The sequence below is a fragment of the Vespa crabro genome, chromosome 9 (genome assembly GCF_910589235.1).
Source record: "Vespa crabro chromosome 9, iyVesCrab1.2, whole genome shotgun sequence".
Lineage (NCBI taxonomy): Eukaryota > Metazoa > Arthropoda > Insecta > Hymenoptera > Vespidae > Vespa > Vespa crabro.
In genome coordinates this window covers 3,510,001-3,524,794 of record NC_060963.1, presented here as the reverse complement: position 1 = coordinate 3,524,794, position 14,794 = coordinate 3,510,001, and the positions used below count along the sequence as shown (strand labels likewise).

Below are 14,794 nucleotides of genomic sequence, written 5' to 3'. Positions count from 1 at the left end.
TACGTCTTCATCGTTATCGTCGTCATCGTCGTCATCATCATCATCTTCATCATCATCATCGTCATCGTCATCGTCATCGTCATCGTCTTTTTCGTCGTCGTCATAGTCGTTGGTCGTCTACTACGAACGTCAATTACACGATTACACAATGAAGTACAGCATAATAAAGTATGCATAATAATGATCGCGTCGATGAACTTTACTCATTTTTCACGATGAAACGAAAAAAATGGGAAGGAGAATTGCGATCATCTCTTCTCTCGAGTCTCGCATGAACTTCGAACGGCGTTTCAATGATATGAGAAACAAAAAGAGAGAGAGCGAGCGAGAAAGCGAGAGAGAGCGAGAGAGAAAGAGACAGAAAGAGAGAGAGAGAGAGAGAGAGAGAGAAACTTGAAATCTATATAAAACGTCTAATAAATCAATCAATGAATCTCTCTCTCTCTCTCTCTCTCTCTCTCTCTCTCTCTCTCTCTCTCTGTCTCTCTCTTTCTATCAATCTATCTTTCTCTTTCTCACTAACTAATATCTTTCTTAAACATATATATGTATTTACAGATTACGTAAGCTTCGAGGATTAATGAAAAAAAATTATATTATATCGTATATAGTTAGGAATAGTAGAGTATCAGAACGAAAAGAACAAAGGGTCATGAAACTCGACGTTAGAAGCTCGTTGAATCCACATCGAGACCGTTGAAGGACTTGCCCCTGCACTCTCTACCCAACCCACCCACCCACCCATCTCTCCTCTCCCAATTCCCCTCGACCTCACTCCTACCCCATCAAACAATGATATTCCTCCCTTCCACCAACCCCCCTCCCCCTTTCATTCCCTCGCTAACTCGCTACCTCTTCTTGCATCTCTTTTCTTTTTTTTTTTTTTTGGTCTACCCGCTTATACACATACGTATATGTGTGTGTCTGTTGTACTGTGTATGTGTGTGTGTAAAATTAAAAGCTGGATATATTACAAATAATAATTGTAACGTTGGAAATATTACAAATAACAATGTTGATAGAAACGTTTAATGATAAAAATCGTCGAAAATAATTACGGTGAAATATTCTAACGGGAACAGTTCAAAGATTAAGATATATTTTTCTATGTATTTGTTAAATTTTTATAGCTTTTTCTTTTCTTTTCTATTATTCTTTTTTTTATCCCTTTTTTTCCCACTATACCCCTAGATCAATCGATCGATCGATCGATCGATCGATAATTAATAAACAAACGATTTCAATCGTATACGTATTTGATTTATTGACGATGATCGAATGATGATATAATTATCAATAGTATGATATGATTACTTTTATATTAATCGTCAATTAAGCTAATCTATTACATTATATTAACGCTCTATATGTAATATTATTCTTCAAAGAAATATTTTCAAGTCAGGGAAAAATAGCTTGTTGCACAATCGATATATATATATATATATATATATATATATATATATATATATGCATGTTTTATATTACGAAAGCAATTATTTATGTGACCCTAATATGCACATGTACATATGTACATATGTAATGTAAACGCGCAAGATTTAGTATATATTACCAGAGTGTAGATAAACGTAAAAAATGTATTTTTTTTTTTCTTTTTTTTCTTCCTTTTTTTTTTGGATCAATTATGCGCAAGATAAATTCGATCGTTTCGAACTTTTTCGATGTATTAATCGATATTGTAATATATCGACAAAAAAAAAAAAAAAAAAAGAAAAAATCGAAAGAAAAAGTAAAAAGAAAAGAAAAAGTGGAAAAGGCAAAACTCACCGCAAACGTTGAGCCATCCTTCTACCCGGCAAGGATAGTCCAGCTTCATCGTGGTCCTGTTATTATTTTACGTCTGAGTGCTGTACGATCCCCGATGTGATCCCAAATGAAAATCCAAAATCCAGCGTGTCTCGAGTGCGCGCGCGCTCGCTCGCGCGCACCATACACACGCACGCACACGCACACGCGCGTACACACAGCTGTGCCGCCACCCGCCAACAACGAGACGATATTCTCTCTCTTTCTCACTCTCTCTCTCTTTCTTTCTCTCTCTCTCTCTCTCTCTCTCTCTCTCTCTTTTCTTTTCGTAGAAACGTAAAACAAACGAGGTTGCGTAGAAAAAAAAAAAAAAAATAATAATAAAAAGAAAAAAAACTATAAATATCGTATATCACCGGAGAGAAAATATAACTGCACCGATAACGATGATGTCGTGCATCCTTCCCAGTTCACCACCTCCTGTCCTTCGACCACGCGCGACTACCACTAACTCACCCTCCTCCACCCTCCCACCTCTTCGTCTTCTTCTTTCGACTCAAAGAGAAGAAAGAAAGAAAGGAAGTAAAAAAAGAAAAGAAAAAAAAAGAAGATCTAAACGGCAAAGATCCAAAAAGGAAAGGAAAAAGGAAAAATGAAAAAAGAAACAAAAAATATTAAAAAGAGAAAAACGATGATGAGAAATGAAAAGGGCGGAGGGGGCGGGAAAAGAATAGAAAAAGAGGGCAAAAAAAAAAAAATAAGAATCGTTAATAGTTCGTCGTACTAAACGTCGATCGGTCGATGGACACGCGCGCACGTACGAGTAATAATCGCGCACATATACATACACGTACAAGTACACGCACCCACACACTACTATCCAACGGTTTAATAAAGTAACTTTTGTAACTGTACGGACGAAACGCGACAGTACACCTCCGTGGACGAACACCGACTGACTGAACGAACGACCCTCGTGCGGCCTCGTTGCCAGTCGAACGCCACCGACGACGCTATCCCCACCACTCGCGTCCCTCCTTTACCCCGCCTTCCCCCTCTCCTACGCACACAATCACGCGACACCCGCTACCGACTCGCACGCACTCGCTTGTACACTTGTCACAACGAGAAATTATTTTTCCTTATTTTCTCTTTACTGTTTCTTTTTTCTTTTTCGTTTACACATGTAACCAAATAAATACAAACCGTACTACTACACATTAACTTCGTCGTCGTTCCTGATATCGTATATAATTAATAAACACGCGTAAACTCATATTTTATATTTCTTTCTTTGAATTTAATATATCGAACAATTGTCTCCTTATATTCTCCTTAATACTTTCAATAATAATGAATTTCTATTAAATTTTTATCCTCCCGTTGATTTCTCGACGATTTTGTTTCTTCCTTTTCTTCTTAACAATTACACTACACGACGAACTTTTCACACTCGATTCACGCATATTTATATAGACGAACTTTTGTTATTCGTTCAATACTTTTTCAAGAACACTTATTACGTTTAATTCTCGTTTTTATCGAAAATCGTATTAATTAACATTACAAAATAATAATATTGTTATATTAAATGTATGCGACGAAGATTCCGACGAGAGAACGAAAACGTTGAATTCGAGACTAACACTTTCGATAATCGAAATAACACTCGAAGTTTACACAAAACGATAATTGTATTCGATAGTATACCAAAGCACCATCTGACGGAGAAAGATATTAACAGTACTATCCAAAATGGCGCTCAAGGGACAGGTTGGTCAAAGTAAGTAGACAAAGAAATAATATTTTTCTATAGAATTAAAGCACGAATAAATATATTAATGTAACTTCGCTCGTATAAAATAGCGTAGTGTCGATATTGGAATTGGTGAAAATGTAATTTGTCGATGGTGATAAATAACTTTTAAACGAATGGGGCGTATACGGGACTGAATGACTTCATCCCGCGGAAAGGATCGTTTGAAAGAAATATATTACGTTTTTTTTTTCAATAAAGACGCATCGATTTGATGAAATTGACGTATCGTATCATCATAAATCACCATAAATTACTTGTGATAATAACGTGTAATATCGTAAACGTAATGAAAATTATAACGTAAAAAATTCGTCCCTTCTGATCGATAAAAGGAAAATAAAAGAGAGAAATAAGAAAGGCTAAAACAATAAAAAAAGATACGATACAAAACAGCAATTATATTTTCAATCGGTAACATTTCTAAAGGAAAAATTACAATTAACGTTATCACCAATATTCGACCAATAGTCGTATTTACATTAGATAATAATACATTCTCTGGTTTCTCGAGCCAGTGCCGTTGTATTTTTCCTCAAGTTGTCAAAAGGTTACATTAAATTGAAATATATTAGAAATGAATATAATCTCGATTCCTAACATTACATTTTTTCCACCAATGTGCTCGTCCGTCAACGTGCTCGTCATATTTATTCGCTAGTGATAATTTGATTAATCCTACGATGATTAACGAATGACGTTAAAACGTATGTCTATTATTATTAGGACGAATCGGAGAGATCGAAAAGAACGCGCGCGAAAATTAAATGTCATAAATTAAAACTCGTTTATATTCTAACGACAATGATCATTTCAAATTCTATTGTCCGTATAATCAACAAAAAAAAAAAAAAAAAAAAAAAGAAAAAAAAAAGTAAGAAAAAAATAGATGTTTAATCAAATAATTCGATCGTGTCGATCGAAATCGTGAAATTTTTTTTTTCTTTTTCATAAATTTATAAATGTTCTTTTTACATGAATGTAAATACGTATATGTAAAGGGGCCCTCAATTTCTCGATGTACGAGCCTATCGTTCGTGACGTCATTCGCCCTCATAAGGAACGATCAATACACGCGTTGAAAAGCGCCAAAAGATTTCTTCTTACTCGAATGCGCGACCCCCTTACGTCACGTTAAACAATGTTATCTTATGAACTAGTTACTAACTCATTCAACAGGGGGAAAAAAAAAAGAAATCAATAATTGTAATTGTTTCAGTTTCTCTCTTTTTTTTTTTTTTTTTTTTTTTTTTTGTTTTTGTTTCCTCTCGACGAAAATAAAAATATGCAACGCGATGAATTGATGGAAGAAAAGAAAGACGAAATGCAAAAAAAGAAAAAAAAAGATAAGAAAAAACACAAATTACCATATTCCTTGTTTCTTACTAATATTGTACATCCCTAATACGATCAAAATCATATATATATATATATATATATATATATATATGAATTATTTTATAAGGAATTTAAAAAAAAAAATATTTTTTATTGACACATTCTTGAACGAGTATTATCACGAACATTTAATAATCATTTATTGCACGAGCATTCAATTGATGATTATTAAAATATACAAAGATAAAAATCTTTATCGCAATATTGTTTATTATTTCGAATAGCGTTAGTAATTAATCTTCGATATTATTAATTTTTCACAATGAATAATTAATATTATAATAATAATTATTATAATTTAATTACGAACATAAAACTTTTTGGTGTATATATATATATATATATATATATATATATATATATAGTCGATAACAATGGTTAATTTTATGATATTAGATTTAATTAGATGCAACAATTTACCAAAAGATTCTTTGAAATAAATAATATCGAATGAATTCTCAAGTCCATTTAAATCTTTATCCTCTAATAAATTTCTTTTCTATTTCTTCTTCTTCTTCTTCTTCTTCTTCTTCTTTTGTTGCAGAAATTATGAACGAGGTGATCAAGCAGAAAAAGAAAGCAGCAGGAGGAGTAGAATGGAGGATCCTTGTCGTGGATCAGTTGGCGATGAGAATGGTCTCGGCATGTTGTAAGATGCATGATATCAGTGCCCAAGGGATTACCCTGGTCGAAGATATCAACAAGAAACGTGAACCTTTGCCAACGATGGAGGCTATTTATTTGATAACACCGTGCAATTCATCCGTGCAGAAATTGATTGAAGATTTCAACAACCCGACTAGAACGACCTACAAAGTCGCTCACGTTTATTTTACCGAAGGTATGTATGTGTGTGTGTGTGTGTGTATATATATATATATATATATTTTGATCGATCTACATACATACATATATATATATATATATATAACAATATACAATCGATCCATTTAAAAAAAAGAAAAAGTCGACATCAATCATCCTACTCATACAAAAACTTTTATCATAGAGAACGGAAAATGAATATTTGAGTGAACGCGAAACAATTGTTTTGAAAATATTATTTAGAAAAGAAAAAAAAGATAAATGAATAAACAAATAAATGAATGAATGAATGAATGAATGAATAAAAAATAATATCGTGTAATAATCCGACAATATCCATATAACGAACATAGATCCATGGAAAGTTATGAAAGTTACTGTCAGTCTATCTGTTTGCAGCATGCCCCGACGAGTTGTTCAAAGAATTGTGTCATTCTCTGGTAGCTAAGCACATAAAGACACTTAAAGAGATCAACATCGCTTTCATACCGTACGAGGAGCAGGTAAAGGATTGAATATTTTGCAGGAAAAGAAAAACAACAACAGCAGCAAAAAAAAAAAAAAAAGAAAGAAAACAAAACAAAACAAAAAAAGAAAGGAATACCTAATTAATAAGAAGTAATGATAAATGAAAAAAAGAAAAAAAAGAAAAAGAAAAGAAAAAAAAGAAACAGAAGAAGAAGAAAACAAAAATGAACGAATAAGTCGAACTTTGTATAACGCATCTGTTCTTCTCTATTTTTATAAATGGTGGTGGGCACGTACATACAGAATTTGTTGTGACACATAAACAAATACACACAATATATACACACATACACACATAAATACATACATACATAACTTATGTACTTGTATACACATACATATATATATTTTATATATATATATATATACATGATATATATATATATATATATATCAGCGTACCGAGGAAAATGCCAATCTATCATCATTACTCGTTCTCTATCGTTCTTCCGGCATCTACATTCTACTTCATAATCTTTCGCTCTTCCACTTCGTCCTTCGTCCCTTTTTCCTCTTTTCGACTCTCTCATTATTAACTTTTCTACCAAGAGAAGGCACATTACTAACGTTCGTAATACATTCATGCTTGCACTCGACCAGTCTGCCCGGAGGAGCTGTTCAATGAACTCTGCAAGTCTCTCGCCGCTAAAAAGATCAAAACCCTCAAAGAGATCAACATCGCTTTCCTGCCATATGAGTCGCAGGTGAAGAACAAAGAATTAAGGAAAAAATAAAAAAAAAAAAGAAAAAAAAAAGAAAAAAAAAAGAAAAAAAAAGGAAAAAAGAAACAAGCAAGAAAATAAATAATAAAGATCGTAGTTCTTTGACATTATCATCGCGACACGCTTGCTTTCCTCGGTTTTTAATAAAAGACCATACATTTCTTTTCCTTTATTTATTTTATTATTTATTTATTTATTTATTTTATTTTCTCTTTTTCTTTTTTTTTTTTTTCTTTTTTTATTCTTTCAAAGTAGAAACATAGGCGAAAGACTTCTTTAAAATCCTTGTGTATTGTTTGTAATCCTCTATGAATATCTAAAAAAAAAAAAAAAAAAAAAAAAAAAAAAAAAAAAAAAAAAAAAAAAAAAAAAAAAAAAAAAAAAAATTAATGTATCCGTATGTCCGCATGTATGTGCGCTATTTCCATATGTATTTTCTTTTCTTCTTTATATTCTGTCATATACCTTTGTGCATAACAAACGTTAAAAGCTAATGCGTCTTTGTAATGCATGTAAAAAATAAATATTTTGCTTGCATAATAATTTTCTTTCAAATGGCTTGAAATAAATTGTCATTATTATACAGGTATTCTCTTTGGACTCACGTGAAACCTTTGCCTGTTTCTACAATCCATCCTTCTTAAATTTGAGAACTGCCAATATGGAAAGAATTGCAGAACAAATTGCCACTCTTTGTGCAACGCTTGGTGAATATCCGTCCGTTAGATATCGAAGGTATTACAAAGATTTTAAGGAGTAAATAATATACAATATTATAAAATGAGATATTATTTTTGTAACATTAAAAAAATAATTTACAGTGACTTTGATCGGAACGTTGAATTGGCACAAATGGTTCAACAAAAATTAGACGCTTATAAAGCGGATGAACCCACTATGGGAGAAGGACCAGAAAAGGCTCGCTCTCAATTACTTATCCTAGATAGAGGTTTTGACTGTGTTTCTCCCTTGTTACATGAATTAACACTACAGGCTATGGCATACGATTTGTTGGATATTGACAATGATGTTTACAGGCAAGTACCATGAAAAATTAATTATCATACAACGTAATCTAAAAAAAAAAAAAGAAATTAATAATTTTAATAATCATAGATTTGAAGCATCTGCTGGCGTAGAAAAAGAAGTTCTTTTAGATGAGAATGATGATTTATGGGTTGAATTAAGGCATCAACACATTGCTGTAGTCTCTCAGTATGTATTCAGAAATTATTATTATTAATTAGTATTTAGAAATTATATATATATATATATATAATTCTTAATTATAATTATTTTATCTTTTAGAAACGTTACCAAAAATTTGAAGAAATTCACCGAATCTAAGAGAATGCCACAGGGTGATAAACAAAGTATGCGAGATCTTTCACAAATGATTAAAAAGATGCCACAGTATCAAAAAGAATTAAGTAAATATGCTACGCATCTTCAATTAGCAGAAGATTGTATGAAGCGTTACCAAGGAAATGTGGATAAACTTTGTAAAGTGGAACAAGTGAGTAATACATATAATAGATTGTATATGTATATTATATATAAATATAAAAATATTTTTCCTCTATAAATTTAATATAAAAATTTTGTCATAGGATTTAGCTATGGGTACGGATGCTGAAGGTGAACGTATAAAAGATCACATGAGAAATATAACTCCAATTTTGCTAGATCAAAATGTAGATCATTTAGACAAATTACGTATCATTGCATTGTATGTCATTAGTAAAAATGGTATAAACGAAGAAAATCTTAATCGTCTAGTTAATCATGCTCAAATATCTGCAGATGATAAACAAACTATCGTTAACATAGCGAATCTTGGCATTAACGTGGTAGTGGATGTATGTATAAAATTTGTGTCAATAAAAAAAAAAAAAGAAAAAAAAGAAAAAAAAAGGTAACTATTATAATCTTTGGAAAATTGCAGGGTAATCGCAAAAAATTATACACAGTTCAACGAAAAGAAAGGATCACAGAACAAACATATCAAATGAGTCGATGGACACCAGTAATAAAAGATATTATGGAAGACTCTATAGAAGACAAATTAGAATCTAAACATTTCCCTTTCTTAGCTGGACGTGCAGCTAGTTCGGGATATCATGCACCTGCCAGGTAATAATCAATAATGAAATATTCTATCTGTATATTATACGAACGTATTAATAAATATTATATATTTCAAGTGTTAGATACGGTCACTGGCATAAAGACAAAGGACAACAAACCATCAAGAATGTCCCACGTTTAATCGTATTCATTGTTGGTGGTGTTTGTTTTTCGGAAATACGATGCGCTTATGAAGTAACAAATGCTTTGAAAAATTGGGAAGTTATTATCGGTAAGGATCAATTTTGATAATGGATATTTTTTTTATATCGATAAAAAAAAAAAATATATATATATATAATTTATAATATTTTCATTTTAGGTTCATCGCATATAATTACACCGAAATCATTTCTAAACGACCTGAGTAAACTTCACGTCTAAACAATTCCATAACCGATAATGCAAAACACTTTCTGCATTCCTGACCTGTCGTCACTGTCTATTTTGACTCTTCATCAGTACTACCAAACATGAATCTGTAACTTGTGATCTCTTTGAGGACAAATTATTAATTAAAAAAGAAAGAAAGAAAGAAAGAGAAAAAAAAAATAGAAAAAAAAAACAAAGCAAAAAAAGAAATACACGGTCAATTCCGTAGATAAAAGTTCGTTTCAAAGTCCGTTTAGAAACGGATCGCTAAAAATGATTATGCTATAAAAATAGATTATTTATTACTTTATTATTGTCTAATAATATTATCTACAATAAGTACTCTTATAGTACTGTAAATTAAAGAAGGAGTATTCTGAATGGAGGTATCACCTGGAATCAAGTGCCTGCGTGAAGATTAATAATATGGGATCACGTAAAGCATGTTGGCAATACTGATGTATAAATGTATAATGGTACCTTATTGTTAGAAATATGTGCGTGAATGATTTAGCGCAGTGTTAGAAGCAAGTAATTCGTATAATTATATAAAAGAAAAGAAAAGAAAACAAAAACAAAACAAAAAAAAAAGAAAAAAAAAATCGTTCATCCGTTGTTAACAAGAAAGAGGAATTAAACAGAAAATGATTCTATGTGTTTTAGAAAAGACTCGTGATATATACGTATATAATGCACGCGCTTGGTCTTATCGAATTAATCTCTATTGATGGTCATTTAAATATCATTAAGAAAAAAAAAAAAAAAAAAAAAGTAAAATCCCTTTAACGAGAAATTACGGATAATAATCATTTGAATGTTTGCGTGACAAAACAAAAAAAAAAAAAAAAGAAGAAAAAAGCCACGCATTTTTAATTAGTATTATTATATACACGATGACATAGATAGTTCATTAATCAAGCGTATTCCGATAATGAAAACGTTCATCGTTCTCTCTATAAATTAAGATGTTGCAGTATCTGTAATTTATGTTTCTTTTGCTTAAGGTCTATACGATAAAAGAAATAAGAAAAGAAAATATATAAAGAACAAACAAATTTACTCGATTCGTAGACGTAGAAAAATCGCTTTGAACTTGATTACTTTTATAGACATGTTATGTACGCGTTACGTTCGATTATTATTTATAATGATTATTTTCAATAGCATAGCTACGAAAAGAATTACACGTGTTTGTTAAAATATTAAATATAAAGGTAAAAGTATTTACCTACCAAAAAAAAAAAAAAAAAAAAAAAAAGAAAAAAAGAAAAAAGAAAGAAAAAAAATGAAGAAAACAAAAATTAACCAAAGACTAACTTTATTTTTTGACTTTTTACGTATTACACCAGAAATATAATTTAATATTTCTTTAAATGATATCAATATAAAAAGAAACGATCTTCCTGAAGGTTATCGATTGACCCAACGTGTCAATCCGATAATTTGTTAATATGCGACTGAAACTAACGTAAAGCTTGTGTTTTTTCGTAATTCGAGACAGTAGTCTTGTTGATCGTTCGAAGGATCTAAACGTGTCTTTTAGAAATGGCAGAAAATAATAAGAGAGTTATTCTCGCGTATAGTGGCGGCTTAGATACTTCCTGTATATTATTGTGGTTGAAGGAAAATGGATATGATGTCACCGTTTACGTGGTAAGATTCTATACGAATTGTAATAACAGTAATTATATTATATTCCTTATCAATGAGTATATTTATTTATATATAAATATATATATATATATATATATATGCAATAAAAATTTAGGCAAATATCGGACAGGAAGAAGACTTTGATGCAGTTAGAGAAAAGGCATTAAAAATTGGTGCTAAAAAGGTAGAATCCTTTGATGCTTAATTATAAACTAATTCTCTGATAAAACATACATGTAGTTCTTTACTTCTCTTTCTGCTTTTTCTTTCTTTTTTTTTTTTTTTTTTTTTTTTGGTTTCTCTATCTTTCCTTATCTTAGGTCATTATAGAAGATCTTCGAAGGACCTTTGTAACGTCATACGTATGGCCTGCCATTGCGTGTGGCTTACGTTACGAAGGAAGATATCTTTTAGGTACTTCAATCGCAAGACCATGTATAAGCGAGGGTTTAATTCGAACTGCTAAAGCTGAAAAAATTTCTGTCATTGCTCATGGAGCTACTGGAAAGGGAAATGATCAAATAAGATTCGATTTGAGCTGTTACAGTCTCTGTCCTGAAGTCGAGGTAAGCTTTAAAATAATATATTTTCTTATATAAAAGAATTTTTTTTGTTATTCGAACTTTAATATAACATTGAGATCATTTATTTACAGATATTGGCACTCTGGAGAAAACGTGAATTTTATACGAAATTCACTGGAAGGACAGATTTACTCGAATATGCTCATAAAAATGGTATACCAGTCTCAGCAACACCGAAAGAACCATGGAGTACTGATGCTAATTTATTACATATTAGGTATTATTAATGATAATACAATTTGATCTCTTTTGCTTTTTTTAATAAATTTAAATCAATATTATTTATTATAGTTACGAATCAGGAATATTGGAAAATCCGGCTATCCCAGCACCGATAGAATTATGTAAAATGACGACAAATTTAGAATATTGTCCGAACGAACCTGAAGAAATTGAAATTGCTTTTACTAAAGGATATCCCTCCTCTGTGCAAAATCTTGACAATTGTTATGTCATTGATAATCCTTTAGAAATAATCGAATATTTGAATGAGGTTGGCGGCAAACATGGAGTAGGGAGAATCGATATAGTCGAAAATCGTTATATAGGTTTAAAAGTATTCGTACAGGATTTCAATTTAATTAATAAATAATGATTGCTCGCGATTCTCGTATATCTTTTTTTTTTTTTTATCTTCTTTTTTTGTTCAGTCACGTGGAATTTACGAAGCACCAGGTAGTAAGATTCTTTACGAGGCTCATCAAGATTTAGAGATCTTCATATTGGATCGTGAAGTGTTGAGAATCAAATCTTATCTAGCTGAAAAAATGTCCGATTATGTATACAATGGTAATTTATTTATTATCATTCTTCTTCCTTTTGTTTTTTTTTTTTTGTTTATTATTTTTTTCTTTTTTATATCAATGAAAATTGCAATCTCTCGGTATATTTTATTAAATAATCATTAATTAATCAATTAATTATTTATTGAAATGATTATAGGTTTCTGGTTCTCACCAGAATGTGATTTTGTACGAGAAAGCATAGAAAGATCTCAAAAGTATGTAACTGGCATGGTGAGATTGAAATTGTGTAAAGGAAGTGGTTAGTAACTTATAAATCCCATAAACTTTCAAACAAATAAATTTATATAATATGATGATCCTTACACTTAAATTTTTTACTTTTATCGATCTTACAGTATCGATCCTTGGAAGATCTAGCGATGTCTCATTGTATAACGAAAATTTGGTCTCAATGGATAAACAGGGAGATTTTCAACCGGAAGATGCCGAAGGATTTATTCGCACGCAAGCTATAAGATTAAAAGAATTTCATAGATTTAAAAAACAGCAACAAATAGGTGAATGATATTGGAAAAAAAAATAAAAAGAAAAATGATTCAAACGGAGATGATACGAAAATCAAATAATAAAATAAAATCTGTGTATTAATTAGTATATATATATATATATATATATATATATATATATATATATGAAGTGTTTTAGAAATTCCTAAACACCTTTTGTTAAATTTAATGAAATCTTTAATGGAAATATAAACAAAAAATTATCTATATATTAATTATATACAAATTTATATAAAGAATTTTAGAAGACAATTGTCTTCTTACATCTATGTACATTTTAAACGCGGATTAAGAGCAAACATAAAATATAGAGATGGATAAGGATGGAATATATATATATATATATATATATATATATATATTTATGTATATGTATATGTATATATATATATATATATATATATATATATATATATATATACACACACAAAAAACACACCATGACAAGTTTTTACTTTCAATGAATTATTAATAATTAAATCTTGGGATAATTAGCATATTTGTGAAGATTATAATAATATATAATGTATATTGCCTTATCACGGTATTAATATATAGTATACATAATAATATAAACTTTTATATCTCATCATCTTACTTTTATCGCTACTTAATTTGCAACTTAAAAGAAAATCTCAAATATACGAAAGAATAATAATAATAATAATAATTATAATTATAATTATAATTATAATAATAATAATAGTAATAATAATAGTAATAATTATTATGATAATAATAATAATAGTAGTTGATTGATTTCTCTCTCTCTCTCTCTCTCTCTCTCTCTCTCTCTCTCTCTCTCTCTCTCTCTCTCTCTCTCTCTCTCTCTCTCTCTCTCATTTATCGTATGAGACTATTCCTTTGTAACTCACATTTCCATTTTACATTCTATATTTCTCTACATACATAACTCTCACCACGTTGAGTATCTATTTATTCTTACGTGGGTGTAAGTGCGTGCGCATATACACACACACATACGATACATAACACACACACACACACACATACATATGCACACTTTTACATATTACTTAATTACGTATTTATTTAACATGCAAAATTATAAACCTATAGAAAGGTAATTTATATTTTTCTCTATATAAATGTATATAACCGCGAGAGATTAACATTTTTTTTTTCAATAAGTCACATATTATATTCGCACTCGCGTTGATTTCACGACGTTAGTCGATATATTTAATAAACATATCTCTCTCTCCACCTCCCCCCCCCCCTCTCTCTCTCATTCCTATTCTTTTCAATTAGCATTGTGTGATCAGTGATGATAGCACATACAACATCGCATTACTTGACGTTATTAAGTAAACGGAGTAATATTTACAAAAATATATATATATATATATATATATATATATATATATATATATATATCGAGATCGAACGAATATCATCTCGTATATATTTTATTTAATATCAACGAAATTTCGCTTCAAAAAATGGAAGGGATCTTTTAAAAAATTCTTTCATTTCGAGCTTTATCGGGAATCAATATACCGTGTATCTATTATGTACTTACGTTAGATAGAAAGAAAGTATGAAAGAAGAAAAAAGAAAAACGAAAGAAAATCTATAAAACTTAATCTTAACAAAGTAAAGATAAAATAGTTCAATGATTAATAATAATAATAATATAATAATAATAATAATAATAATAATAATAATA

At 30.1% G+C, this 14,794-nt stretch overlaps 3 protein-coding genes across 5 annotated transcripts in view; 2 read left to right on the top strand and 1 right to left on the bottom strand.

Annotated features, from left to right (window-relative positions):
* LOC124426903 (ras GTPase-activating protein raskol) overlaps positions 1-2,734 on the bottom strand; it is a 187,982-nt gene extending 185,248 nt beyond the window's left edge. For both annotated transcript variants that reach the window (XM_046969133.1, XM_046969137.1), the window contains exon 1: positions 1,789-2,734. In XM_046969133.1, the coding sequence (XP_046825089.1) occupies positions 1,789-1,837 (49 nt within the window). In that variant the 5' untranslated portion in view covers positions 1,838-2,734. The remainder of the gene's footprint in view (positions 1-1,788) is intronic.
* A 738-nt stretch (positions 2,735-3,472) lies between these two features.
* Positions 3,473-10,610, top strand: LOC124426904 (protein ROP). 2 transcript variants are annotated; one of them, XM_046969154.1, is made up of 11 exons: positions 3,473-3,550; positions 5,526-5,822; positions 6,935-7,038; positions 7,643-7,791; positions 7,878-8,093; positions 8,173-8,271; positions 8,365-8,572; positions 8,667-8,915; positions 9,002-9,189; positions 9,261-9,415; positions 9,506-10,610. In XM_046969154.1, the coding sequence occupies exons 1-11, from the start codon at positions 3,523-3,525 to the stop codon at positions 9,565-9,567; spliced, it is 1,755 nt and encodes a 584-aa protein (XP_046825110.1). In that variant the 5' UTR covers positions 3,473-3,522; the 3' UTR covers positions 9,568-10,610. The 2 variants fall into 2 exon arrangements, with proteins under 2 accessions (XP_046825110.1, XP_046825112.1); XM_046969156.1 differs by lacking the exon at positions 6,935-7,038 and adding an exon at positions 6,206-6,309.
* Positions 10,611-10,810: 200 nt separating this feature from the next.
* Positions 10,811-13,189, top strand: LOC124426905 (argininosuccinate synthase). The gene is made up of 8 exons (XM_046969157.1): positions 10,811-11,208; positions 11,324-11,392; positions 11,529-11,774; positions 11,864-12,009; positions 12,084-12,348; positions 12,443-12,581; positions 12,735-12,836; positions 12,934-13,189. The coding sequence occupies exons 1-8, from the start codon at positions 11,101-11,103 to the stop codon at positions 13,101-13,103; spliced, it is 1,245 nt and encodes a 414-aa protein (XP_046825113.1). The 5' UTR covers positions 10,811-11,100; the 3' UTR covers positions 13,104-13,189.
* The last annotated feature ends 1,605 nt before the right edge of the window (positions 13,190-14,794 follow it).